The 25,000-nt window shown below is 42.2% G+C and overlaps 1 protein-coding gene across 4 annotated transcripts in view; it reads right to left on the bottom strand.

Moving 5' to 3' along the window:
* The window catches only part of LOC106587736 (mitogen-activated protein kinase 6), a 28,994-nt gene extending 7,520 nt beyond the window's left edge, over window positions 1-21,474 (bottom strand). Inside the window, exons 1-3 of one of the 4 annotated variants that reach the window (XM_045708011.2) lie at window positions 21,193-21,474; window positions 7,694-8,595; window positions 6,764-7,081 (exon numbers count right to left, since the gene is read on the bottom strand). In XM_045708011.2, coding sequence (XP_045563967.1) covers window positions 6,764-7,081; window positions 7,694-7,930 — 555 coding nt within the window. In that variant the 5' untranslated portion in view covers window positions 7,931-8,595; window positions 21,193-21,474. Of the gene's footprint in view, window positions 1-6,763; window positions 7,082-7,693; window positions 8,596-12,443; window positions 12,686-13,724; window positions 13,879-14,621; window positions 15,255-21,192 lie in introns of those variants that run through there. The other 3 variants (XM_045708012.2, XM_045708010.2, XM_082969777.1) reach the window with 3 other exon arrangements.
* Between the last annotated feature and the right edge of the window lie 3,526 nt (window positions 21,475-25,000).

Below are 25,000 nucleotides of genomic sequence, written 5' to 3'. Positions count from 1 at the left end.
CACGGGACAACAAGGCTCAGCCAGCGGGCCACGGGACAACAAGGCTCAGCCAGCGGGCCACGGGACAACAAGGCTCAGCCAGCGGGCCACGGGACAACAAGGCTCAGCCAGCGGGCCACGGGACAACAAGGCTCAGCCAGCGGGCCACGGGACAACAAGGCTCAGCCAGCGGGCCACGGGACAACAAGGCTCAGCCAGCGGGCCACGGGACAACAAGGCTCAGCCAGCGGGCCACGGGACATGTGGACCAACTGGAAATGATCTAGGTTGAATGACAGAATGATCTAGATGTAGAGATGGGAGAAATGATCTAGTCAATAAAAGATGGTGGATATTCTATGCAACACCAAGGCCAGGTTGGCTGGGTGGGTATATTTAGAAATGGGTAGATGTCTCTCTTGCATCAGCAGCTTTTAAGCAACTGAAGGAGCAGTCAGAAAACCAGCCAGCCAGAACAGCCTGCCAGCCAACAGAATGTCATGAAATCAGTCAATACACTAATCACAAATGAGGAAACTCCAAGCAGTTCCCAGCAGTCAGACAACTGTAGTCAGAGATTTAGCAACAACCAGTATGGTAGCCTGCCCGTAATGTTGCATAAGAAGTGTAGAATGAAAGAGGTTCTGAGAATCCACAGCAGATTACAACAAGTGAACATTCTAGCTAGTGCTTTGCCTAACTAATTTCAGGAGAATTCATACACGTCACACACACACACACCGCCCTGACAGCCGGAGTGACACAGTAAGTCATTTCTCCAGACCAGACCAAAGCCACAGGTTTGCAACAGTCAGAGAGGCAGTGTTATCTAGCCCAGTGTGTGACAGAGAGAAAAACCTGTTTCCACTCACTGAGCGCTGTGCTGTTCTCACTACCAGACTAGTGGGTCTTCCATTCAAGACAGGAAGTACAGCCATGCTATGGTTCTCTACGTAAAGCCTTTATCTGTGTACAATAGTTCACATTTTTACTTTAGCTTCATTTGTGCAATGTGGTTTAGAGAAAAAAAAGACATGTTTCTGTCTCAGATGGGTGGCTAACACCTCAGTGGAAGGAAGGGGGGAGTGAGGAGAGGAAGGGAAGAGACGGAGGGAGGATGAAAAGGGAGTGTAGAGGAAGGGGAGGAGGAAAATAAGAGGAAGGAGAGGAAGGCAGCAGTTGTAGAGTACTATAGGGTTGTCTCAGAGAACCTGGTGACAGAGGATTAGTAGCTATACACACACACACTGACTGGCTTTTCTCTCTATATATATATATATATATATATATATATATATATATATATATATATATATATATATATATATATAGCTTTAATCCCCAGGAGATGTGTGTTAGGCGTGGCTTTATATGCACACAGCTTTAATCCCCAGGAGATGTGTGTTAGGCGTGGCTTTATATACACACAGCTTTAATCCCCAGGAGATGTGTGTTAGGCGTGGCTTTATATACACAGAGCTTTAATCCCCAGGAGATGTGTGTTAGGCATGGCTTTATATGCACACAGCTTTAATCCCCAGGACATGTGTGTTAGGCGTGGCTTTATATACACACAGCTTTAATCCCCAGGAGATGTGTGTTAGGCGTGGCTTTATATGCACACAGCTTTAATCCCCAGGAGATGTGTGTTAGGCGTGGCTTTATATACACACAGCTTTAATCCCCAGGACATGTGTGTTAGGCGTGGCTTTAAATGCACACAGCTTTAATCCCCAGGAGATGTGTGTTAGGCGTGGCTTTATATACACACAGCTTTAATCCCCAGGAGATGTGTGTTAGGCGTGGCTTTATATACACACAGCTTTAATCCCCAGGAGATGTGTGTTAGGCGTGGCTTTATATACACACAGCTTTAATCCCCAGGAGATGCGTGTTAGGCGTGGCTTTATATGCACACAGCTTTAATCCCCAGGAGATGCGTGTTAGGCGTGGCTTTATATGCACACAGCTTTAATCCCCAGGAGATGCGTGTTAGGCGTGGCTTTATATGCACCCAGCTTTAATCCCCAGGAGATGCGTGTTAGGCGTGGCTTTATATGCACCCAGCTTTAATCCCCAGGAGATGCGTGTTAGGCGTGGCTTTATATGCACCCAGCTTTAATCCCCAGGAGATGCGTGTTAGGCGTGGCTTTATATGCACACAGCTTGAATCCCCAGGACATGCGTGTTAGGCGTGGCTTTATATGCACACAGCTTGAATCCCCAGGAGATGCGTGTTAGGCGTGGCTTTATATACACACAGCTTTAATCCCCAGGAGATGTGTGTTAGGCGTGGCTTTATATGCACACAGCTTTAATCCCCAGGAGATGTGTGTTAGGCGTGGCTTTATATACACACAGCTTTAATCCCCAGGAGATGTGTGTTAGGCGTGGCTTTATATACACAGAGCTTTAATCCCCAGGAGATGTGTGTTAGGCATGGCTTTATATGCACACAGCTTTAATCCCCAGGACATGTGTGTTAGGCGTGGCTTTATATACACACAGCTTTAATCCCCAGGAGATGTGTGTTAGGCGTGGCTTTATATGCACACAGCTTTAATCCCCAGGAGATGTGTGTTAGGCGTGGCTTTATATACACACAGCTTTAATCCCCAGGACATGTGTGTTAGGCGTGGCTTTAAATGCACACAGCTTTAATCCCCAGGAGATGTGTGTTAGGCGTGGCTTTATATACACACAGCTTTAATCCCCAGGAGATGTGTGTTAGGCGTGGCTTTATATACACACAGCTTTAATCCCCAGGAGATGTGTGTTAGGCGTGGCTTTATATGCACACAGCTTTAATCCCCAGGAGATGCGTGTTAGGCGTGGCTTTATATGCACACAGCTTTAATCCCCAGGAGATGCGTGTTAGGCGTGGCTTTATATGCACCCAGCTTTAATCCCCAGGAGATGCGTGTTAGGCGTGGCTTTATATGCACCCAGCTTTAATCCCCAGGAGATGCGTGTTAGGCGTGGCTTTATATGCACCCAGCTTTAATCCCCAGGAGATGCGTGTTAGGCGTGGCTTTATATGCACACAGCTTGAATCCCCAGGACATGCGTGTTAGGCGTGGCTTTATATGCACACAGCTTGAATCCCCAGGAGATGCGTGTTAGGCGTGGCTTTATATACACACAGCTTTAATCCCCAGGAGATGCGTGTTAGGCGTGGCTTTATATGCACACAGCTTTAATCCCCAGGAGATGCGTGTTAGGCGTGGCTTTATATGCACACAGCTTTAATCCCCAGGAGATGCGTGTTAGGCGTGGCTTTATATGCACACAGCTTGAATCCCCAGGACATGCGTGTTAGGCGTGGCTTTATATGCACACAGCTTGAATCCCCAGGAGATGCGTGTTAGGCGTGGCTTTATATACACACAGCTTTAATCCCCAGGAGATGCGTGTTAGGCGTGGCTTTATATGCACACAGCTTTAATCCCCAGGAGATGCGTGTTAGGCGTGGCTTTATATGCACACAGCTTTAATCCCCAGGAGATGCGTGTTAGGCATGGCTTTATATACACACAGCTTTAATCCCCAGGAGATATGGGTTAGGCATGGCTTTATATACACACAGCTTTAATCCCCAGGAGATATGGGTTAGGCATGGCTTTATATACACACAGCTTTAATCCCCAGGAGATATGGGTTAGGCATGGCTTAACCATGAAAACACACGACTCAAGTTATTTTTCTCCTGCCGTTTTAAAAGCCTTGTGAACCTTGGAGCGGAAGCGGCGAGCCAAGCGGAGCGCTGTGTGTGTGTTGCTATAGCTGGGTAATTGGGTCAACGTGAGTATGTGTGTCATGGGAGGAGGACTGTGGTGGAGTGATCCGAGCTACAGCAGGAAACATGTGTGGTGGTGAAATGACGATCTCTCCCCTCCATCCCCCCCCCCCCCCCCCTCTCCATCTTCCCCCTCTCTCTCTCTCTCCTTATAACATTCCAGGAAATGTACACCTGCACATCAAGAGCAGCTACCATCTGCAAGTTTAACAGTCTCTCTGCTGTTTCTTCATAATGACAAACAGGCCTGGAGGGTTTTAGGGAATATACGTCTCATTCACACCAACGTCTTTTCAGGGTTTTAGATGAAAATGACTAACTTAGCTTGGTTTCAAAAAAACACCCCAAAACCACTTGTTGCTCACATGTAAAAGACCGTCATGTTATTGTCTTCATTTTGTCTAACTTCCTAGAACAAAACTGGGTTCAATAAAACATTTATATTCCTATAAACAAACCCTTCAGTATATATGTCAAGGCCATTTTGCAATAAGAAATCTTCAGGGTTGGATTACATCTTGTAAATAGTAGGTCAAGTTGCCTCACTGAGCAGATGTCATATCACTCAGCTAATGCTAGTCTACACAGCCATGCCCCTTGCCCTGCTTCACTGAAGGGCGCACTTAAGCTAAGCTAACTGCTAAGCTAGCTAACTCTGATCTACAGCCGGCCGAGTCCCTGCCATGCTCACTGTGCTAAGCCGAAAGGGACGCTATTGCTAATGCTAAGCTAACAGACGCAAATGCAATGCTTTTGCCAACCCATGCGTCTAGTCAGCCAAAGGGCACGCTAAGCTAAATGCTAAACTAACACTGGTTGTAACAGCGGAGCCCCGTTCCCTGCTTAACCTCAGGGCATGATTATGCTACGCTAGCAGCTTGAGAACAGCTCTAGCCTTGGAGAAAGGCTCCCACGATAGGCAGGACAAAGGAATGATTGACTGGCTGGCTGGGAAATGCACAGGATGCTTGATTCCTGCCTGCACGTGGATTCCAGACATTCTTGGTGGCGGGCCACTGGGTGTTTGACTGCTGTGGGTCCCACAGAAACAGGCTGAGGAGGCTCAGAGAAACTCACCACTCAACATACAGAACCACTCAATCCTCTAACAAAATCTAGAATATTTCTAAGGGTGGGGGGATGGGACAAATTCTGAGAACTCAAATAGAGCCTAAAGAAAGTCTAAGAAACAGATAATGTAATCTCCACAAGAACCCAATAAGGCACATCGGGGGTTTGTGGTATATGACAAATATACCACGGCTAAGGGCTGTATCCAGACATTACATCGTGCCATATACCACACAAGAGACCAAGGTTAGTTGCTGCAAATGGGCTGGTTCTTTATTTAGACAGAGTGAGCTGTACAAATAGCATGCAGAGAGGCAGAGCCAGCCAGCTACCCCAACAGCAGTGCAGCTTGGGCAGGCAGTCCCCGTCCCCCCCCCCCCCCCCCCGTCCACTCAGGCTGTGTGTGTGTGTCCAGGCTCTCTGGATGGTACATGGAATGCGGCACCAAATGGCCGTGATTCTCTGCAGAGAAGCGTGTGCACACACATACACACACACTTGAGCTTCTGCAGTCCACAGAAATACAAAAAGAGTTGACGTCAGCAGAGGGTCTTTTCAATAGGCCATTCCCTTGCCTCCATGTCATCAAAACAAAACCTGCTTATATAGGGAAAACCCACAGCAAAACAGAGCAGAGCTGCTATAGGGGCTAGGAGAGGGAGGAAGAGGAGGGAATATGGAGGGGTGTCTGGCTACAGAGACTGAAGATCGTGAGAAAATCTCTCGAACTTCAAACAGGCACCTGTAGCGCACACAGACACACTGAAATGGAAATGCCAGTATCCTGCCGTGTCCCCAGCACGATTGCTATTCAAAGGAGAGAGTGTTCTCAGCGATGCGTCATTGGAGAGTAGCGAGTCAACACTTGATCTGTGATACGAGCCACTAAAACCAGCTGCTTTTGGGCTGTGTGTGTGTGAAGCTATGGCCTAGCTGTAAAAGACTGGCTTGGGGCTGAGCAGTGTGTGTGAGAAAGTGTGAGGCCTAGCTAACTGTAGAAGTCCTGAGTGTATCCTGTGCGGTGCCAGAGAGAGGGCCGAGTCCCACACCAGACAGGCCCTGGTGATGACTAATCTAAGACACCTGTAGCTGCATGGTGACTACTCCACTCCTCAGCTCTCTCCTCACCCCTTTCTTCATTCTTCTGTGACCCCTGCTCTCATCTCTCCCCTCCGAGTCCTGTCCAAAGAGCAGTGTACAGCTGGAGAAAGACCCACCTCGACCTACATTCTCCCAGAGCCAGACATCTCAGCCTAATTTCCATATCTCTGAAGTTTGAACGCCCGACTGGTGCACAATCTACGCCGCACAGCCTGGTCGTCAACGCCGCACAGCCTGGTCGTCAACGCCGCACAGCCTGGTCGTCAACGCCGCACAGCCTGGTCGTCAACGCCGCACAGCCTGGTCGTCAACGCCACACAGCCTGGTCGTCAACGCCACACAGCCTGGTCGTCAACGCCACACAGCCTGGTCGTCAACGCCACACAGCCTGGTCGTCAACGCCACACAGCCTGGTCGTCAACGCCACACAGCCTGGTCGTCAACGCCACACAGCCTGGTCGTCAACGCCACACAGCCTGGTCGTCAACGCCACACAGTCTAAACTCTTGTCCTCAGCACCGGGGCAGGATGTGGATGCGGCCTCCCACCCCTCAACAGAAATATTGGTTCCCAGGGCCCTTATCTCAGCGGAAGCATTTCCCCTGGGAAGGGAAACGGAGGTGCGACTTCAGGAACTACCATACCTCCTTGTTAACTTCCTGCGGTGCAGTGTGGTGTGATAGGCTGATAGCGTCACCTGAGGGACTAGCCCAGTTGGTTTCTGGGCAATAAAGCCAGAACGCTAGGCAGGTATCACATGGCTATTACAGACAGTAATGACTGTTAGTTTAACTAGTCTCTGTTTTAGCCTCTTACCTTGTGTGAGTAGTGAGGATCCATGATCCGGGCCAGCCCAAAGTCTCCTATTTTCAGCACCAGGTCCTCTGTGTTGACGAACAAGTTGGCAGGCTTCAGGTCTCTGTGCAGTACATTGGCAGAGTGGATGTACTTGAGGCCTCTCAGCAGCTGGTACATGAAGAGTCTGGCGTGGTCCTCAGAGAGAAGACCCCTCTCCAGGAGCTGACACAGGTCTGTCTCCATGTACTCCTGGACGATGTACACAGAGTTCACCTCTGTCAGAGAGACTATGTCCTCTGTTAGGTGGCGACCGCTGGGCCCTAGAGTCTCAAATACCTGGCAGAGGGAAGTAGAGAATATTATCTGTTAGGTGGCGACCGCTGGGCCCTAGAGTCTCAAATACCTGGCATAGGGAAGTAGAGAATATTATCTGTTAGGTGGCGACCGCTGGGCCCTAGAGTCTCAAATACCTGGCAGAGGGAAGTAGAGAATATTATCTGTTAGGTGGCGACCGCTGGGCCCTAGAGTCTCAAATACCTGGCAGAGGGAAGTAGAGAATATTATCTGTTAGGTGGCGACCGCTGGGCCCTAGAGTCTCAAATACCTGGCAGAGGGAAGGTGTTCATATGTTAACATCAACTCATATGAGCAGATACACCTGCATGTTGTCTGTATGTTCTTGACTGTGTGTAGTGTGACTCAAGTGCTTTAGCAGTAACTAGTGTGAGGTAGTCCAGCAATTGGAAGCGACTTGTATTGTTCTACTCAGGCCAAGTCATATGACTGCAGAGTTTGATGTTGCAGTGTGACTTGAGCAAGGGGAGTTTCCCCCACTGTCTGCAGTGTTAGGAGCTGACCCATTCCACTGCTGTCCTGACAACAGACATTTCCATACGAAGGGCCAATAAAAAGGTATTGTACAGTTGGTTACTGCATTTCCTGTGTTACCTTGACGGTGTTGTCGTGGTCCAGCCTCCTGATGATCTTGATCTCTCTCAGGGCGTGTTTGACGCTCTGCGGGTCCGTCAGGATGATCTTCTTCACCGCCACGCGTTTGTCGCAGTCCGTGTCGACGGCTGAGAACACCAGGCCGTTCCCTCCGTAGCCCAGAGGCTTCAGGTCCATGTAACGTGGGCCGAGGTCAAACCCATGGATGTTCATCAGAGACTCAAACTTCTCCGCCATCTTGGATTTGGTGTTTTGACTAAGTTTCTATTGACTTTTGGGGTTGTTCAATACAAAACGGACAAACTGACTGATAATAAGCTATAGGAGGTCTTAACTGGTGTGTAATATTGTGAAAATATAAATGTGGGTGGTATAACCCTTACAGAAGACTACTGTTTCCCCCTGTCTAACCCTCACAGAATCACACGGCTCTCTGACTCACAACCAGAGTAGAAAGTCATGTTTGTTTGACAAATGGAGCAAGTTTCTCAGGCCTAATATGAATTACTTTTTCGAAATCGTTTTTTTTTTGGTCGCTTCTCCGGTTATTAAACCGTTTTTAAATGTTTAGTGTTTAACAGCCAGCAATAATGGAATGAACTCAAAAGGCCAATTCAAAAACTACAACAGCATCTGGTTGCATCCTCACAGTGCAGATACATTCAGTGATAGACTCATCCTGTGCAGCTGCATTGATTCTAATTGCGCTAAAAAGCACTACAATTTTAAATTCTATTTTTTTTTTTGTATTTACTCAATCTTCTTCCTGTTGGAACCACCGCTCATCCAAAATGGTGTCTTGCCTTTTAGTCTTCACAGAGTAGTCTGGCCCTCAACAATCGGGTGGCTCAAGCTCACCACAGTCGCAATCAAAACTATCCTCCATTTTACATGGGCGTAACCTGGAACAGAAACAACACAATGCTTTAGGTCAGCAATCAGACAACAATTAGACAATAGTAACACTGCCATGGCTGGCTGACTTGACATAGTTCCATTCAACCCTTTAATAGCCTGACGTCAACCGGACCAAACGACAGTCACTGTCCAATTTAAGATGACCCAAAAGAGAAATACATGGAGAGAAGTGCTAGCTAATACATTTCAAAAGTTTCAAACTAGGTTTTTCATCCAATTGGTGACAGATTTTCACACAAATATTCAAAAATCAGCATAAAAACAATATGCAAATTTCCCCACCAGAGTTTCCATCAAATTGACTTGTGCATGATGACATAGTGCGCATCAAAATACATGTTGCAGTTAAATTCCCATGTAAAAAAGAAAAGAAGCTAGTTAAATGGGTTCTAATCACATTTTTTATTCTACTGATGGTTTTCACAACAACAAATGTTGTATAGCCAGTGTGTCTATTCTGGTATTGGCACGTGTGTACTAGGCAACCGCTCACTAGGCAACCGCTCACTAGGCAACCGCTCACTAGGCAACCGCTCACTAGGCAACCGCTCACTAGACAACCGCTCAGATACCGTGCGGGTATAGACTACAATCTGATTATTATTCGACAAAAGAGAGAGATTATCTTTATTTGTCAAACGGCAGCCAAGCATCGACGATCACGTCAACAGAATAAGACCCTTGATATTTATTGGAAAATAGTCTTATATATATTTGAACTATTTGAGGAAAATGTCCAGTTTTAGTCAATAAACTTCTAAAAATAGCTTGCTACCTGGCTTTGTAATCCAGCCAAGTTGCAATAAAGACCATATGGTCTGCGGAAAGTCGCTAGGCAGATGTTAGAATGGGCAAAACTAGTTTGGGAAAGGGGGATATCTAGTCAGTTGTACAACTGAATGCCTCCAACTGAAATGTGTCAGAGAGGTGCAGGGGGCTGCCTTAATTCACATCTCTGGCGCCCGGGGAACACACCGGGTTAACTGCCTTGCTCAGGGGCAGAATTACAGATTTTTACCTTGTCAGCTCAGGGATTCGATCCAGCAACCTTAAGGTTCCTGGCCCAACACTCTAACTTAAGCGACTGAGTGTGGTCTGATCTTCGGTGCCAGGCATGCTGGTTCCAGTATCTCAGAAACGGCCGGCCTCCTAGACTTTTCACGCAGGACAGTGTCTAGGGGTTACCGAGAATGGTGCGACAAACAAAAAACATCCAGTCAGCGGCTGTCCTGTGGGCGAAAACAGCTCGTTGATGAGAGGTCTTAAAGAGACTGTCAAGGAATGTTTTCCTGGCACACGTTAGGTCCATTGATAGCAATGTTCCCATGCCCGGAAGATTTCAGGCTGTTCTGGAGGCAAAGGGAGGTCTGACCCAGTACTAAATTGGTGTACCTAATAAACTGGCCACAGTGAATATGGCACACGGCCAGTTAAACGCCTAGAGTCAAGGTCCACGCCCCTGCGGAAATCTAACTAGCTTAATAAACAAATTCCCGTCAAAATCCACCTGTTTAACCAGGAGACATGTGCATGGGCTGCGTCTCAAATCAATCTGTTATTCAATGTGTTTCTATGAGCTAATAGCAGTAAGGCCAAATTCAATGTTTCATATATATATTTTATACCTAAAGAGGTCCTAAATTAAAAAATTAAATAGATAAATGATCCTTGGTAGGATCATCTTAAAACAATTCCATATGTAAGCTTAGTTTTCACACTGTACATACAGAGTTGAAATATCTAGCCAACATTTTTTTAATTGAATTACATTGGTTGTTAAAGTCGGCCAACTTCACACTTTGGTTAAAAGGCAAATAAATACTAGTAGTCATGGCTCCTGCTCGAGTCGACACATTCTGGGTGATGTGAAACAACGTCATCTCACTGGCTTCTCTAGCGAGCTCTCATTGGCTATAGATAATCAATGTTCTCAGTCAAAATTTGCCGTTGCACATCTCACACTACAAGAGCATCGCAAAGTTTGTGCCGTTAAACTCAAACATTTGAAAATATTGGGATGTCTGGGACTGCTCAAAGATTGGATCGGAAAACCTCTGATTGCGTCTCTGACCCGCTCACATTAAGCGAGCGTTGGTGACAGCCGTGCGCCTCAAGTAGGCAACGACATGGGGATTTCCTATCCGAGCTCAAAAACTTGTCTGGGACAACAACGTGGTCTCAGAGTATTTCACATTAACTCTGTACGCAAATCCGAGACACTCAATTTAGTATGATATGTTACGTTTAGTATGGTATATATTAATTTGTGGATGTCCATCATACATTTCATATGATATGTTACAAATTGCAATTAGTACAATGTTACGAATTGCAATTCGTACAATATATGTTACAAATTTGCTAAACATATGATATTCCAATTTGTTGGGATAATTTTTTGCTAAGTGGCTAACGTTAGCTTTAGGGGTTAGGGGAAAGGTTAGCTGACATGCTAAGTAGTTGCACATTTTTTTTATATTTTTTTAAGTAGTAAGTAGTTGCAAAGTCCTAATTAGCTCAAGTGCAACCTTCGGGTTGCTATACGTTCGCGTTATACGCCCACCCAATCACGCTCCTTTAATTTATGCCTTAATTAACCTATCTTATGTAACAATACCAAACGTAACATATACTAATTTGAGTGTCCCGGATTTACTTTTACTATGTTACGTCTAGTCTATGAGACCAGTCTGGGGACTGCTAAATCGGGGGCAAAATCATGTAGTCTACAGTCGTGGCCAAAAGTTTTGAGAATGACACAAATATTAATTTTCACAAAGTCTGCTGTCTCAGTTTGTATGATGGCAATTTGCATATACTCCAGAATGTTATGAAGAGTGATCAGATGAATTGCAATTAATTGCAAAGCCCCTCCTTGCCATGCAAATGAACTGAATCCCCCAAAAACATTTCCACTGCATTTCAGCCCTGCCACAAAAGGACCAGCTGAAATTTCAGTGATTCTTTCGTTAACACAGGTGTGAGTGTTGACCTTGCCATAACTAAGTGGCTCGGGGAACAAAACATCGATATTGTGGGTCCATGGCCAGGAAACTCCCCAGACCTTAATCCCATTGAGAACTTGTGGTCAATCCTCAAGAGGCGGGAGGACAAACAAAACCCCAGAAATGTTGACAAACTCCAAGCATTGATTATGCAAGAATGGGCTGCCATCAGTCAGGATGTGGCCCAGAAGTTAATTGACAGCATGCCAGGGCGGATTGCAGAGGTCTTGAAAAACAAGGGTCAACACTGCAAATATTGACTCTTTGCATCAACTTCATTTAATTGTCAATAAAAGCCTTTGACACTTATGAAATGCTTGTAATTATACTTCAGTATTCCATAGTAACATCTGACAAAAATATCTAAAGACACTGAAGCAGCAAACTTTGTGGGAATTAATATTTGTGTCATTCTCAACTTTTGGCCACGAGTGTACACCTGGCTTAAATGTGGGCGGAGTGGACTGCCGACCTCACATAAAATGACAGTTTTTATAAAAATACTTATTTCAGCACCTAAAGAATAGCATTAGCCTGCAATAACACAGAACAATGTATGTAATTGCAGGCTATTCTTTGGGTGCTGAAATCAGTAGTTTTTAATAAAAACGTCATTTTAAATGTGACTCGACACTCCAGTGTTGCCAATTTAGTGACTTTGTTGCTAGATTTAGCAAGTCAGATCCTTCCAGCGACTTTTATTGGCAAAAGAGTAGAGACAAATGTAGATACTTTTTAAAGGCTGCCCCAGTGACTTTCGGTTGATTTTATTTTTGTAACTAGGCAAGTCAGTTCAGAACAAATTGTTATTTACAATGACCGCCTACCCAGGCCAAACCCGGACGACGCTGGGCCAATTGTGCACCGCTCTATGGGACTCCCAATCAAGGCCGGATGTGATGCAGCCTGGATTCGAACCAGGGACTCCTACGAATCCTACGCCACTCGGGATTTAGTGACTGAGGTAGCCCACTCTAGTCTCTGTCCTCTTGGTCCTCACCCCTCTGCTGCAGCGAGTTTAGTTCATTTATTAAATCGGCTCCTTGTTAAATGACACAAACAGCTCTATAAGGCATAAACAATAACAACAAGTTAAAAAAAAATAGATAAAGTGTATACTATTTTCAAAAAAAGTACTTGCCGTTTTTTTATGTGCATTTTAATGATTTAATCGGGTCTTTTTTGTTGTTATCCTTCAAACATTCTATTTAGCTTTGCTTTGGGGAATGTCTCATTGCATGAGAGGACTGAGGGACAGGATAAACGTAAAAACAAATCCCTATTCCGTCATCTAGGGACAAATGGACAAAAGCTACTTTCCTTCTTTTTAAAAAAAAAATCGATGTTAACACTGCGCCGCTCAACTCCATCGTAAATCGTGGAGTTGAGTCGGCTAGCAAACTAGCTACTGTAGCATCGTTCGCTAGGTAGCTAAGTAGCTACACACTTTATCCAAAACGGAGCTAGCCAAAAAACACCGAATTGTTTAAATGTAAATAACATGGCAATAGCAGCTAGCCAACAAAACATATTCGCCGTATTGCTGACTATAGGTTATTTTGTGTGAAGCTAGTTCATCGTCATAACGTGGGGTTTTTCAGATAGCCACTGCTAGCCAAGTTAACCATGTGATCGCCCCCCCATAAAAGTCATGAACCTCCGACTCCTGTGATATCTCGGGGAACAGACCCCTAGTTGATTGTTAGCTTATCCTACCTTACAGGTGAAATTAAATGTCGTTGATATTCAGCCAACGGCTACTATATAACGTTACCCATATAAACATGACATCGAATCAAATGACCAACGTTTATCCACATATTTATTTGATAGAGAGCTTTCCAAGATCCCGTGACATGAACAAAGGCGCCTGCTGTTGGCTTGAGGGTCTGTAGTTTAGCTGGCTAACCTCCCAAACCAGTCGCTAGCTAGCTCCGTCGGCTACGTGGTCGTACCTCTGAGGTATAAAAGAGCGGATCCTACTCCCTCCTAACACAAAGCCGTTGCCAAACCGACGTCGAAAAATCAACGTAATCTGCCGTTTAAAAACATAATACGACCTTCCCACATAACAATACACTTATCCGAAATAGTATTGAATCACTTACTGTTCTCGTCCGTTTCATTTGATATAGCTATGTTTTTCAAAGCGATATAAGGTCGGGCTGCGCTCCGTTGGCACTGCCCTGCGAGTCTGTTACAATCGCCATTCAGACTGTCTGCTTGCGTCAGCGTCATTCAAGAGACGTGGAGAATGGAGACGATGGGAAACCAGGCGCTAAATTCAAAATACCGGAATAAAACACATATTTAGGGCGATTCTATCTTCTAATGTTTGTCTGATGTTATTTTACTGACTATGTTTTTTGTTATGTTTAAAAATAGCCTAGTGTCCGAATAAACTGTTATTTTACGCTGTGGGCCCTGAAGTTATTGTCAGCCAGGCAGAATCTTATCCTAAGTAGATAAACCCCAATACAAAGGAAAAACACTAACAGGCCATCATCACTATTGAATGGAGGATCAAAGCAGCCTTGGGAAACCTCAAACGCAAAACAGTTAAACACTAAGTAACAGTCATTAAAACAGTTACAAATCAATTAACAGCCATTAAAACAGTTAACATCAATTCATTATTAAACTGCTGATAGTTAGGATTATGTTAATTCAGAAGGTCAATGTTTTTAGACGTAGGCCTGTATATAAAATAATGCATAGGCCTAATTGACAATCTATCATGTTCAGCCTATAGGCCTATATAAACCCTATAGCCTAAAATAATGGATAGGCCTAATTGACAATAATGTTGAGCCTATATATAAAGCCTATATCTTATGTTTATAGTAAACACAGAGACTATGCGATGAGTCTGACTGCTCAATGAAGTCCTCATGTATTAAACTTAAAGTAAAACAAGGATCGATAGGCGGTATAAGCTTATCTTCACATCAAAATCAATCAATCATGACCTATAGTTTTCTGTATTTCTCTCGCATGTATTTTACCTGTTATTGACTCGGCACAGGTGCAGTGCCTGTTACATTTGGACCATATGTCACACACAGTTGTTGAGACGGAGGATTATATTTATATTTTCAAAATAAATATTCAATATCAACACTCAAGAGAGATACTAATATTTGTGTCAACTTCCAAGCAAGTCAGTCAGACAAGACAGACAAACTTGTTTTGGAAATTCCTCTGCTTGCGAAAGACTGCAGAGGTGCTGCCGTTGTTTTTCATCCTTCAGCAGCAATGCAGTGTTTTCTGAGCGCTGCCTAATGCTATTTTCAGATTATGGTACACAGTACTGCATTATTAGCCGCGTTAGAGATAAAAGTCGCTCGGAAACGTTACTGGTGCTGCGTGGGGATTTAGATAGTCCATCTGTCATGATGCGCAGGGCTTGTCGCCTTTTTCTGCTGTCTTTTTTTGTCTTCTTTTTTTCCCCCGACTAGCGGTATGTGGAATCTCTCGCACTGCGATCTACCTACATCCTCCCGAAATTAATATTCCGAATAAACGAATAAAAATCACACAGAAATAAAACAGAATAGCCAAAAATTCGGATCCAGAGATATTCAGATAGATTCTGCAGGTCTGGGTTCCTTGTCTGCTATGCAGTAGCTTCAAGTCTGTGAGCCAGTGTGATGTAACAACATCAGCATAGGCAGCACCAGAGCAGGGGACAGCGGAGGGGAAGGAGGATATGTAGGATATGTTGATGAATGAACGAGCACCAGAATCAGCCAGTTTAATGAGAGGACCGGAAGAGGCGGGACGCGGAAGCAGCAGGAGCAATATGGTAGGTTGCTCCCATCAACTGCAGTGTCCATCAACAGGGCCAGCAGACCATGTGAAGAGCCATGTGGCTGAGAATGCTGCAGAACGTTACCTGACCCAGCTTGGGATGATGATGTGGACTAGTGGGATGGAGAGACTGGAAGTATGCTTAGTCTATTATGCGACAGACATGGTGAGGTGATGTGAGCATTTTGAGACTATGTTCAAGGAGCAGGCTACAGATCAGCTGTGTTCTCTGTCAGTTCTATATGAAGGGGAAAAGCAAAATAGCTGAATGGAATTCTGACCAATGCTACAAATTGCTTAGGCACACGCACACACTCACACATAAATCAATAGCTATGACATAGATCGATCACTACAGTAATATATAGATCGATCACTACGGTTATATATAGATCAATCACTACAGTAATATATAGATCAATAAATACTGTAATATATAGATCAATCACTACAGTAGTATATAGATCAATAACTACAGTAATATATAGATCGATCACTACGGTAATATATAGATCAATCACTACAGTAATATATAGATCACTACAGTAATATATAGATCAATCACTACAGTAATATATAGATCAATCACTACGGTAATATATAGATCAGTACAGTAATATATAGATCAATCACTATGGTAATATATAGATCAATCACGACAGTAATATATAGATCAATAACTACGGTAATATATAGATCAATAACTACAGTAATATATAGATCAATAACTACGGTAATATATAGATCACTACAGTAATATATAGATCAATCACTACAGTAATATATAGATCAATCACTATGGTAATATATAGATCAATCACTACAGTAATATATAGATCAATCACTACAGTAATATATAGATCACTACAGTAATATATAGATCAATCACTACAGTAATATATAGATCAATCACTACGGTAATATATAGATCAGTACAGTAATATATAGATCAATCACTATGGTAATATATAGATCAATCACGACAGTAATATATAGATCAATAACTACGGTAATATATAGATCAATAACTACAGTAATATATAGATCAATAACTACGGTAATATATAGATCACTACAGTAATATATAGATCAATCACTACAGTAATATATAGATCAGTCACTACAGTAATATATAGATCAATCACTACAGTAATATATAGATCAATCACTACAGAAATATATAGATCAATCACTACGGTAATATATAGATCAATCACTACAGTAATATATAGATCAATCACTACAGTAATATATAGATCAATCACTACAATAATATATAGATCAATCACTACAGTAATATATAGATCACTACAGTAATATATAGATCAATCACTATGGTAATATATAGATCACTCACTACAGTAATATATAGATCACCTACAGTAATATATAGATCAATCACTACAGTAATATATAGATCACTACAGTAATATATAGATCAATCACTACGGTAATATATAGATCAATCACTATGGTAATATATAGATCAATAACTACAGTAATATATAGATCAATCACTATGGTAATATATAGATCAATCACTACAGTAATATATAGATCAATCACTATGGTAATATATAGATCAAATCACTACGGTAATATATAGATCAATAACTACGGTAATATATAGATGAATCACTACAGTAATATATAGATCACTACAGTAAAATATAGATCAATCACTACAGTAATATATAGATCAATCACTTCGGTAATATATAGATCACTACAGTAATATATAAATCAATCACTACGGTAATATATAGATCACTACAGTAATATATAGATCAATCACTACAGTAATATATAGATCAACACTACAGTAATATATAGATCAATCACTACAGTAATATATAGATCAACACTACAGTAATATATAGATCACTACAGTAAAATATAGATCAATCACTACAGTAATATATAGATCAATCACTTCGGTAATATATAGATCACTACAGTAATATATAAATCAATCACTACGGTAATATATAGATCAATCACTACGGTAATATATAGATCAATCACTACAGTAATATATAGATCAATCACTACAGTAATATATAGATCAATCACTACAGTAATATATAGATCAATCACTACAGTAATATATAGATCACTACAGTAATATATAGATCAATCACTACAGTAATATATAGATCAATCACTACAGTAATATATAGATCAATCACTACAGTAATATATAGATCAATCACTACAGTAATATATAGATCAATCACTACGGTTATATATAGATCAATCACTACGGTAATATATAGATCAATCACTACAGTAATATATAGATCAATCACTACAGTAATATATAGATCAATAACTACAGTAATATATAGATCAGTCACTACAGTAATATATAGATCAATCACTACAGTAATATATAGATCAATCACTACAGAAATATATAGATCAATCACTACGGTAATATATAGATCAATCACTACAGTAATATATAGATCAATCACTACAGTAATATATAGATCAATCACTACAATAATATATAGATCAATCACTACAGTAATATATAGATCACTACAGTAATATATAGATCAATCACTATGGTAATATATAGATCACTCACTACAGTAATATATAGATCACTACAGTAATATATAGATCAATCACTACAGTAATATATAGATCACTACAGTAATATATAGATCAATCACTACGGTAATATATAGATCAATCACTATGGTAATATATAGATCAATAACTACAGTAATATATAGATCAATCACTATGGTAATATATAGATCAATCACTACAGTAATATATAGATCAATCACTATGGTAATATATAGATCAAATCACTACAGTAATATATAGATCAATCACTACGGTTATATATAGATCAATCACTACGGTAATATATAGATCAATCACTACAGTAATATATAGATCAATCACTACAGTAATATATAGATCAATCACTACAGTAATATATAGATCACTACAGTAATATATAGATCAATCACTACAGTAATATATAGATCAATCACTACGGTTATATATAGATCAATCACTACAGTAATATATAGATCAATCACTACAGTAATATATAGATCAATCACTACAGTAATATTTAGATCAATAACTACAGTAATATATAGATCAATCACTACAGTAATATATAGATCATTACAGTAATATATAGATCAATCACTACAGTAATATATAGATCAATCACTACAGTAATATATAGATCAATAACTACAGTAATATATAGATCACTACAGTAATATATAGATCAATCACTACTGTAATATATAGATCAATCACTACAGTAATATATAGATCAGTCACTACAGTAATATATAGATCAATCACTACAGTAATATATAGATCACTACAGTAATATATAGATCAGTCACTACAGTAATATATAGATCAATCACTACAGTAATATATAGATCAATCACTATGGTAATATATAGATCACTACAGTAATATATAGATCACTACAGTAATATATAGATCAATCACTACGGTAATATATAGATCAATCACTACGGTAATATATAGATCAATCACTACAGTAATATATAGATCAATCACTACAGTAATATATAGATCAATCACTTCGGTAATATATAGATTGATCACTACAGTAATATATAGATGGATCACTACGGTTATATATAGAACAATAGCTACGGTAATATATAGATCAATAACTATGACATAGGTAATTTGGGCTCCCGAGTGGGGCAGTGGTCTAAGGCAATGCATCTCAGTGCATCTCACTACAGTTCCTGGGTCGATTCCAGGCTGTATCACATTCAGCTGTGATTGGGAGTCCCATAGGGCGATGCACAATTGGCCCAGCTTTGTCTGGGTTTTGGCGGGGTAGGCCATCATTGTAAATAAGAATTTGTTCTAGTTAAATAAAGGTAAAAAGAAAAAAAAGGTAAATCAAAGTTGCTGAAAATGTCCCAGTGTACTAATGAGTCCTCACACTTTACCCCTCTCCTCCCCCTCTCCTCTCTCCCCCCTCTCATATCTCCTCCCCCTCTCCTCCTCTCCCCCCTCTCATATCTCCTCCCCCTCTCCTCCCCCTCTTCTCTCTCCTCCCCTCTCACCTCCCCATCTCATATCTCTTCCCCCTCTCTTCCCCTGTTTCCTCCCCCTCTCCTCCTCCTCTCCTCCTCCTCCTCTCTTCTCAAGGTTAGTCTACAGTATCATTTGTTGAGGTCCTTAGACTCCCTCTCAAAGAACATTCATATTGTTCGTGATTGTGTCAACCTGCTGAGGGGAGCTGAAGTAGTAGGATATCAATCACACTTGCTTATGTAACTAATGTTGATATGTTGAAACTGAAGCCGTATTACTACGCAGATGGTCAGTATGAAGTAGCACCATAGATAGTGGGAGCTGGATTTGACAAAACAACGCTGCCGTGACTTTGATATCAAATTGAAACTCTATCCTAATGCACATAGGGACAACACACCTGTGTCTACACTGTTACTACAGAACCACTTTGTATCGATGTGCTGTGCCTTACGGGCTAAGACATCCCTGTCTGAGTCCCAGGATGCCTTACAAATAGCACCCTAGGGCATAGGCGTCTATTTGGGACTTAATTCCAGTGTTATTTCATCTGCACAGAATGTTCTCTGTCCTCAGAGTGTGAAGAGTGGTTCTGACTACCGTGTCTCCAAGGAGATGTGAAAATTCTGTTTACACCCGTCTGTCACTCTGCTGCTGTGATGATGACAGCGGGAATAATCAAAGGAAGCTCATCACAAGCCTGCCTGCATGCCTGTCTTTCTGCCTGCCTGCTTTTCTGCCTGTCTGTCTTTTTGCCTGCCTCAGCCTTCACTCATGCTTCCAGCTCACCATATCTCACCACAGAGAGAGAAAAAGAGAGACATACAGAGATCTCTAGCGCTCGTTGTTCATCTACAATCGTCAAAAACTAAATTGCTATTCGGCTGAAACAGACAGGCACAGGAACTTGCCCAGCCAATAAACCTCTCATGTCCCTTAGACTCTCCTACATGTCCAGCCAATAAACCTCTCATGTCCCTTAGACTCTCCTACATGTCCAGCCAATAAACCTCTCATGTCCCTTAGACTCTCCTACATGTCCAGCCAATAAACCTCTCATGTCCCTTAGACTCTCCTACATGTCCAGCCAACAAACCTCTCATGTCCCTTAGACTCTCCTACATGTCCAGCCAATAAACCTCTCATGTCCCTTAGACTCTCCTACATGTCCAGCCAACAAACCTCTCATGTCCCTTAGACTCTCCTACATGTCCAGCCAATAAACCTCTCATGTCCCTTAGACTCTCCTACATGTCCAGCCAACAAACCTCTCATGTCCCTTAGACTCTCCTACATGTCCAGCCAATAAACCTCTCATGTCCCTTAGACTCTCCTACATGTCCAGCCAATAAACCTCTCATGTCCCTTAGACTCTCCTACATGTCCAGCCAACAAACCTCTCATGTCCCTTAGACTCTCCTACATGTCCAGCCAATAAACCTCTCATGTCCCTTAGACTCTCCTACATGTCCAGCCAACAAACCTCTCATGTCCCTTAGACTCTCCTACATGTCCAGCCAATAAACCTCTCATGTCCCTTAGACTCTCCTACATGTCCAGCCAATAAACCTCTCATGTCCCTTAGACTCTCCTACATGTCCATAGAACAACTTCAACCAGAGTCCCTCTGCACTTATACTGTTCTTCTGCCTTGTTCAACTTAGTCTGTAACTTGATATTACAGCCTTCTATCTCTCTTACCATGGTTGAAATCCTCCCGGAGTGTCAGGAACGCCATGGTACAGAACAGCAGTTAATCCATACAGTTATGCACTAAAGAAAGATACCAATATCCAACGGTCCAACACGGCTTGTCCCACAGTCCACAGGGCTTACAGTAGCCCCTCAGCAGCCAGGCAAAGGGTAGTAGACAGTTGCCAGACAGACAGTCCACTAGTAGCCTGTGGAGTGACACAGTACTGGGTAGAAATAGATTGTCACAGTCTTGGTGAAATGTTGTGTTGCTACATGTGAGTCAGTCTGGGTTGGGAGGTGGAGCTCCATGAAGAGTACATATAGGCTGAACATGGAGAGAGGGAGAGAGAGAGAGGGGGGAGGGAGGGGGAGGAGCGAGGGAGCGAATGAGAGAGGGGGAAGAGAGAGGGAGGGGGAGAGACAGAGGGGGGAGGAGGAGGAGAGAGAAAAAAGAGAGGGAGGGAGAGAGGGAGACTGAAGGGGGAGGAGAGAGAAAGTAGAGATGAGGGAGAGAGGGACATTAAGAGAGAGGGAGGAGAAAGGGAGAGTGGGGGGAGAGAGGGAGAGTGGGGGGAGGAGTCTAAGCTGAATATGGTTAGATCTGTCACTGTGTCACAATGCCTGTTAGACCACTGCCTGTTAGATGCTCTCTCTCTCTCTCTCTCTCTGCATCTCTCTCTCTCTCTCTCTCTCTCTCTCTCTCTCTCTCTCTCTCTCTCTCTCTCTCTCTCTCTCTCTCTCTCTCTCTCTCTCTCTCTGCTGCTTCCTAACGACACAGAGTTTATGACTTCTTATCTTCATGTGATTGTGTTAGTTGCATGTGTGAGGGTTTCAAGTATAAGAAGTGAGGTTGCTGTATAATCATACCATATTCATTTCCTTAATACTCTTCTTTTGCAAAGGGCAGTGCAGAGATGCTTTTATCATGTGGTATCTGTTCTGGTAGATATATAGTACCAGTGGTATCTGTTCTGGTAGATATATAGTACCAGTGGTATCTGTTCTGGTAGATATATAGTACCAGTGGTATCTGTTCTGGTAGATATATAGTACCAGTGGTATCTGTTCTGGTAGATATATAGTACCAGTGGTATCTGTTCTGGTAGATATATAGTACCAGTGGTATCTGTTCTGGTAGATATATAGTACCAGTGGTATCTGTTCTGGTAGATATATAGTACCAGTCAGAAGTTTGGACACACCTATGCCTAGAGTGTGCAAAGCTGTCAACAAGGCAAAGGACGTCTACTTTGAAGAATCTCAAATATAAAATATGTTTTGATTTGTTTACCACTTTTTTGGTTACTACATGATTCCATATGTGTTATTTCATAGTTTTGATGTCTTCACTATTATTCTACAATGTAGAAAACAGTAAAAATAAAGAAAAACCCTCGAATGAGTAGGTGTGTCCAAAATTTTGACTGGTACTGTGTTTAGTCATTTCGTCCTGGCTTTGTGTGGCTGGCGCAAGAATGGAGAAAGGGTGTTGGGTGTATTGGTGTGGTGTTACAGGGTACTAATATGATGGTATTGGTGTGATGTTGCAGGGTAGTAATATGATGGTAGTGGTGTGTTGGTGTGGTGTTACAGGGTAGTAATATGATGGTAGTGGTGTGGTGTTACAGGGTAGTAATATGATGGTAGTGGTGTGTTGGTGTGGTGTTACAGGGTAGTAATATGATGGTAGTGGTGTGGTGTTACAGGGTAGTAATATGATGGTAGTGGTGTGGTGTTACAGGGTAGTAATATGATGGTAGTGGTGTGGTGTTACAGGGTAGTAATATGATGATAGTGGTGTGGTGTGGTGTTACAGGGTAGTAATATGATGGTAGTGGTGTGCTGGTGTGGTGTTACAGGGTAGTAATATGATGGTAGTGGTGTGCTGGTGTGGTGTTACAGGGTAGTAATATGATGGTAGTGGTGGTCTGTTATTAGTCAGCTCTCAGACAGACTGACAGACTTGACATGAGCAGTAGCAGACAGACTGATGGACTTGTCATGAGCAACAGCCATTTGGGACAGGCCCTACATCTTCTAAAGCCAGAAACAACTGGTATAGACTAGTGGGTAAACAACTGGTATAGACTAGTGGGTAAACAACTGGTATTGACTAGTGGGTAAACAACTGGTATAGACTAGTGGGTAAACAACTGGTATAGACTAGTGGGTAAACAGCTGGTATTGACTAGTGGGTTAACAACTGGTATAGACTAGTGGGTAAACAACTGGTATAGACTAGTGGGTAAACAGCTGGTATTGACTAGTGGGTTAACAACTGGTATAGACTAGTGGGTAAACAACTGGTATAGACTAGTGGGTAAACAACTGGTATAGACTAGTGGTTAAACAACTGGTATAGACTAGTGGGTAAACAACTGGTATAGACTAGTGGGTAAACAACTGGTATAGACTAGTTGGTTAACAACTGGTATAGACTAGTAGGTAAACAACTGGTATTGACTAGTAGGTAAACAACTGGTATAGACTAGTGGGTTAACAACTGGTATAGACTAGTGGGTAAACAACTGGTATAGACTAGTGGGTAAACAACTGGTATAGACTAGTGGGTTAACAACTGGTATAGACTAGTGGGTAAACAACTGGTATAGACTAGTGGGTAAACAACTGGTATAGACTAGTTGGTTAACAACTGGTATAGACTAGTAGGTAAACAACTGGTATTGACTAGTAGGTAAACAACTGGTATAGACTAGTGGGTTAACAACTGGTATAGACTAGTGGGTAAACAACTGGTATAGACTAGTGGGTAAACAACTGGTATAGACTAGTGGGTTAACAACTGGTATAGACTAGTGGGTAAACAACTGGTATTGACTAGTAGGTAAACAACTGGTATAGACTAGTGGGTAAACAACTGGTATTGACTAGTAGGTAAACAACTGGTATAGACTAGTGGGTTAACAACTGGTATAGACTATTGGGTAAACAACTGGTATAGACTAGTGGGTAAACAACTGGGATAGACTAGTGGTTAAACAACTGGTATAGACTAGTGGGTAAACAACTGGTATAGACTAGTGGGTAAACAACTGGTATAGACTAGTGGGTAAACAACTGGTATAGACTAGTTGGTTAACAACTGGTATAGACTAGTAGGTAAACAACTGGTATTGACTAGTAGGTAAACAACTGGTATAGACTAGTGGGTTAACAACTGGTATAGACTAGTGGGTAAACAACTGGTATAGACTAGTGGGTAAACAACTGGTATAGACTAGTGGGTTAACAACTGGTATAGACTAGTGGGTAAACAACTGGTATTGACTAGTAGGTAAACAACTGGTATAGACTAGTGGGTTAACAACTGGTATAGACTAGTGGGTTAACAACTGGTATAGACTAGTGGGTAAACAACTGGTATAGACTAGTGGGTAAACAACTGGTATAGACTAGTGGGTAAACAACTGGTATAGACTAGTGGGTTAACAACTGGTATAGACTAGTGGGTAAACAACTGGTATAGACTAGTGGGTAAACAACTGGTATAGACTAGTGGGTAAACAACTGGTATAGACTAGTGGATAAACAACTGGTATAGACTAGTGGCTAAACAACTGGTATAGACTAGTGGGTAAACAACTGGTATAGACTAGTGGGTAAACAACTGGTATAGACTAGTGGCTAAACAACTGGTATAGACTAGTGGGTGAAACAACTGGTATAGACTAGTGGGTAAACAACTGGTATAGACTAGTGGGTAAACAACTGGTATAGACTAGTGGCTAAACAACTGGTATAGACTAGTGGGTGAAACAACTGGTATAGACTAGTGGGTAAACAACTGGTATAG

Source organism: Salmo salar, chromosome 26 (genome assembly GCF_965601325.2).
Source record: "Salmo salar chromosome 26, fSalSal1, whole genome shotgun sequence".
Lineage (NCBI taxonomy): Eukaryota > Metazoa > Chordata > Actinopteri > Salmoniformes > Salmonidae > Salmo > Salmo salar.
The sequence above is the reverse complement of the archived record's forward strand: the minus strand, read 5'-3'. Positions and strand labels throughout refer to the sequence as shown.